At 37.3% G+C, this 5409-nt stretch overlaps 1 protein-coding gene across 1 annotated transcript; it reads left to right on the forward strand.

Moving 5' to 3' along the window:
• Positions 1-242: 242 nt before the first annotated feature.
• Positions 243-5097, forward strand: LOC137735675 (ent-kaurenoic acid oxidase 1-like). The gene is made up of 9 exons (XM_068475123.2): positions 243-793; positions 2670-3147; positions 3241-3507; positions 3828-3917; positions 3996-4074; positions 4193-4299; positions 4394-4515; positions 4616-4761; positions 4879-5097. The coding sequence occupies exons 1-8, from the start codon at positions 531-533 to the stop codon at positions 4719-4721; spliced, it is 1512 nt and encodes a 503-aa protein (XP_068331224.2). The 5' UTR covers positions 243-530; the 3' UTR covers positions 4722-4761; positions 4879-5097.
• The last annotated feature ends 312 nt before the right edge of the window (positions 5098-5409 follow it).

Below are 5409 nucleotides of genomic sequence, written 5' to 3' on the forward strand. Positions count from 1 at the left end.
CCTTATGTGTAATATTATTCATACCATATTTTTATACCATATTTTCATATTACTTTAGGTCGCATGTGATGTGGACAGCCACATCATTTGAATTAATCAAATGAACTAAATTTGAATTAATCAAATGAATTAAATTTAAAAATCTAATTAATTCAAATGATGTGATTATTGACATCAGATGCCATCTAAAATGATATAGAAATATGGTATAAAAATATGGTACAGATAACATTACTCATTTTATACCCTGTAGGCTCTCTCTTACTCATTTTGTACCCCTTTAGGCTCTCTCTCTCTCTCTCTCTCTCTCTCTCTCGGGCCATGCCTAGGAGTATATATAAAGGAGCAAACAAAGAGACAGAAACAGAGTGAGGGATATCACTCAAAGTGCGAGCTTCTTCTCCCTCCCTCTCTCTCTCTCTCTTTCTGTGCTCACAGGGTGAGTGTTCTCTCTCTCTCTCTCGTTCTCTCGCTCCCTCTCAGTTTCTTTAGTGAGTGAGTAGTAAGTTATAACAAAGCAAAAGAGAATCATGGTGATGGGTTTCGTGGTGGGTGTGGGAACGGGGCTGGGTTCCATTTGGATGGTACTTTTGTTGAGCTTTGTTGGTCTTGTGGCCTTCTGGTGGCTTATCAAGAATGCGAATCGGTTGCTGTATGAAACCAAGCTGGGTGAAAGGCAGTACTCTCTCCCACCTGGTGACTTGGGCTTGCCTTTCATTGGCAACATGTGGTCCTTCCTCAGAGCTTTCAAGTCTAACAATCCTGAGTCCTTTCTCGATACGTTTGTTTCCAGGTCAAATTTCACCTCTCTCTCTCTCTCTCTCTCTCTAATTTTGCCAAAGTTATATTGTTCTTCCTTGTTTAGCTAAAAGCAAACTAAGTTGCGTTATGTGGTTGATATTGAGCCAAAATGATACATTTAGTACCGGATATCAGTATATGCTTACAGTGTCGATATCTGGTCGATATCATGAAGTGTTCAAAAAATAAATGATTACCAAAATGTCGATCATGTTTGCACTCTATGTATCCGTAAATGGGTGTTTGAATTACCAATTTGTCCCAACATGGGAAAATCTTGCGTTGTACGTCTTTGTTTACCACAAGTAACGTTTGTGAAGTACAGAGTAGAAAACGTAACCAAAAACGCTACATAATTGCCTTTTTTTTTTTTCTTTTTTTTGTCACTTTCACTGTCACATTTGTAACCAAAGCTTTTGTCCTCTAATTTATTTGTGTAACTGATATTTTGTGTGCATGTTTGACACTTGTTGAGGACAGTCTTTACACAATGTGGGTGACTGCCACCACCACACTTCATGTAAATACTCCCAAATTTTCACCGCTCCTTATTTTGAGTTTTCTGCACAAAAACCCTTGTTTTAGCATGCTTAGGAAGGCTCACTGCTCTCTTTGTCCTACGAAAAACTCTGGATGACATAAAATACCGTCACAATAACGTTATGTGCCATGTAAATTGTCCTCATTTCCGACACGGTTCACGCCTTCTCTTGTTTTTCGCATTACATGTAATTGTCCACATAGGATATGTCAAACTTGAAACTACCCAAGAAATTATTTGAACTTGTGTCAAGTTAACAAGACGGATTTTTATTTAAGCCTTTGATAAGAGGGGCCTATCTCCTCCTTCTCTGTCCCACACACTAACTGTACATGAGGACTTTAGAGTACAATGGGTGGTCATGTTAAACCAAATTGTCCATGTAGGATGCTAATTAAAACTATAAAATATCCCAAATCTTGTTTATAAGAAATTTGGGTTTAACAGTAAACATTAAAATAAAAATAAAAAAAGGTTTTATATTTGGTAGAAGTGGTACTCTTTTTTCTTGACAAAGTTTCTTCAAGTCGTTTTAACAAGTCAGGTTTTAATGAGGCCACTAATTTCCTCGTCTGCTTGATCTCGTCTGATGAAGAGTCAATTTACCTTAAATAAAGAAAAATAAAAAATGGTTTTAGAGTTTATTCTTTGATGGGTTGAGAATATCTTCATTTTTGTATTGAGGGGATTTGGTAAAGTTGTTAATATTTTGAATGAGTAGCCTAATTTAATTTCAATATGCTTCTCCCTTGTCCTCAACTACTTGGCATTTTCTGACCAAAGAAAGCACTTGGCATGCATTTAGGTGCAAAAGTGGGATATAATGGAGAATAGAGAACTTGACTCATTCCTACTGAGGATATGGAAGTCAATTTTCCAAACATTAGGAATATGTTCCCAATTTGTTGAGTTGATCGACAAGAACTGCTTTTTTGCAAGTGATTCTCTTTAGAAAAGAAACTGCTTTTAATATTCTCCTTTGTTTTTTCCCCGTTTTAAAATAACAAACAAACAAAATTAAAAAGTTTAGAATAAAAAACGGACATGTGTGCTAGGAAACTAGATGAACTAACAAGTTCAATAGGTGGCCACCACTATAGTTTATGGGAATAAGAAGCAGAAAATATTTTTGCCTCACCATTTGTCACTTCAACTCAAAAGCGAGTCTAACACGAGCGCGCGCAAACAGACACATACACTCTTCTTTGGTTGACCCTTTTTTCATTTGAATTATTTGGAAGTTGATTATCGTTTTGTGTGTGCCATATATTTAGCCAATTTGACTAATTTCAGTGTAACTATGTTACCATATCAATGAACAATACAGATTTGGGAAAACTGGAATCTACAAGGCCTTCATGTTTGGGTTCCCAAGTGTCATTGTTACAACGCCTGAAACAAGTAAAAGAGTTTTGACAGATGACGATGCATTCAAACCCGGGTGGCCTGTTTCTACTGTGGAGCTAATTGGAAAGAAATCATTCATTGGTATATCTTACGAGGAACACAAACGTCTAAGAAGGCTAACAGCAGCTCCAGTCAATGGTCATGAAGCACTCTCCGTGTACATGAAGTACATTGAAGAGATTGTCATAAGGTCCTTGGAAAAATGGTCCAAAATGGGACAAATAGAGTTTTTAACTCAACTCAGAAAGCTTACCTTCAAGATTATTATGTACATCTTTCTTAGCTCGGAGAGCGAGTCAGTCATGGAGGCTCTGGAGAGGGAATATACAGTACTTAACTACGGAGTTAGAGCCATGGCAATCAATCTTCCAGGATTTGCATACCATAAAGCACTTAAGGTGAGGAACTGTTAAATTGGATTTTTGGTTTCATAACTTGGACAGTTGTGTTTGTAATTTTTTTAGCATTTAACTGAGGTCTTTGCATTTCAGGCTCGGAAAAATCTTGTTGCTATATTTCAATCAATTGTGGATGATCGAAGAGCTCAAAGAAAGGCCGGAAACTACTATGCAAAGAAGAAAGATATGATGGACGCTCTGCTGGATGTTGAGGAAGATGATGGAAGAAAACTTACCGATGAGGAAATTATAGACGTACTGTTAATGTACTTGAATGCAGGCCATGAATCTTCCGGCCATACCATCATGTGGGCTACCGTTTTCCTACAAGCAAACCCAGAAGCTTTCCAGAGAGCTAAGGTATTTGAATTCACATATTTTTGGTTAGTTCATCTTGAATGAAGTTCTTTTATTGTCTCCTTTTCCTTTTGAATATTAGGGGACTGATTTGCCTGTGCAGGCGCAATGACACAATTCACCAGTCGCAGCATTTTAGCCTTCATTTTGCATGCATAATCAATCCACTTTGATTAGGCCGCATTTTTTAAATTGATCGATATTTATGCTGTTATTCAATGAATTCTGGTTTGATCAATCCACCGATATCGTTTGATGAATTCTGTCTGATGACTCCTAAAAACTTTAAATATTATTTGCTAATCATGTTTGAACAACTTTAGGCTGAGCAAGAGGAGATTCTCAAGAGGAGGCCACCAACGCAGAAGGGCATGACACTTAAGGAATATAGGGAAATGGACTATCTTTCAAAGGTAAGTGGCTTCACCTTCACTTTTGTCTTTATTCAGCAGCTGCCAAGTGATTCCAGCTAACTGTTTTAAACTCCATAGGTGATTGACGAAACTCTGCGCGTGATAACATTCTCACTCACCGTCTTTCGTGAGGCAAAGAAGGATGTCAAAATAAATGGTAGGTTAAGATTTTCTTTCTTATGTATTTTACTCTGCATACATATCTTCAATGGTTACACATTTTTCTTTGAATAACTATGAGACCTCAGAAATTTACTTAATGGCTTCAATTTCAGGTTACAGCATTCCTAAGGGCTGGAAAGTATTGGTGTGGTTCAGGAGCATTCACTATGATTCTGAATTATATCCAAACCCAATGGAATTCAACCCTTCCAGATGGGATGTAAGTTTTTAAACACCTGTAATTTACTAATAATTATGAAAAACAAAAATTTATACTTACATCTAACTTGTTTTCCTGCTTTCTGCCGGCCCAGAATTTAACACCGAAAGCATTAAGTTTTCTTCCCTTTGGAGCTGGAAGCCATCTGTGCCCCGGAAATGATCTTGCTAAGCTGGAAATTGCTATTTTCCTTCACCATTTCCTCCTTAATTATAAGTGAGTACTCTTAAACAAATTCCTCTCCATGACTAAAATTGGAAACTTTGTTGTTATAATCTTAATAATCTTCTAATGTTTCGGTGATTTGATGCTGCAGGATGGAACGCGCTAATGCGGGATGCCCCTTGATGTACTTGCCTCATACTAGGCCAATAGACAATTGCGTGGCAAAAATCAAGAAATGTGGATCTGCAAAGGCCTGAGAGCACTGAGAGGATAAGAGAAGAGAGTACACAGATTAAGGTATTTCATTTCGTAGGTTATAAATATAAGCCTTTTTACGGCCTCATATATTTCGCTTAGGTTCTATGATTTTAATTAGCAAATTTTGAACGTAATCTTCTGTCCATCTGTTACCAGCCCAGGAGCCACGCCAGCAAAGATACGCAGAAGTGAGGCGGCCGGGGAGTTTCCGCGGATCAGCAGCTAGCTAGGTTTAGTTAATTTAGAGGTTCTCTTTCAGCGGGAAAGAAGGCCTAGCATGCAAACCAATAAGAGCTGGTATTTGTGCATTTGCAGGCTTGTTTAATCTGTAACCTTGTTGTCTTCTCTTAATAAAACTGCTGGACAATGCACCAAGGACTTGACTCTTTTTTTTTTTTTTTTCTTGGGCTGTCTTTTGTGGTTTTCTCCATTGATGATAAATTTGGACGAGAGATTAAGAGATTTCGGTTAAACTAATTAGAAATGCACTGCTCATGAGCATCATAAAGTCACCAAACAAATGAGAGCTAAACGTTTTGAGGCATTATGTCCTTAATGGTCCAACGATGCCAACTAGAACAAAATTACCATGTACATCATTACATTTGATACTATTTTGACGGAATAAGAAGAACTTAGTCAAAGTTAAGAGAATATTGAGTTTCAACATATAAAATGATGATATTT

Source organism: Pyrus communis, chromosome 7 (assembly GCF_041283825.1).
Source record: "Pyrus communis isolate YQ-2024b chromosome 7, ASM4128382v1, whole genome shotgun sequence".
Classification (NCBI taxonomy): domain Eukaryota; kingdom Viridiplantae; phylum Streptophyta; class Magnoliopsida; order Rosales; family Rosaceae; genus Pyrus; species Pyrus communis.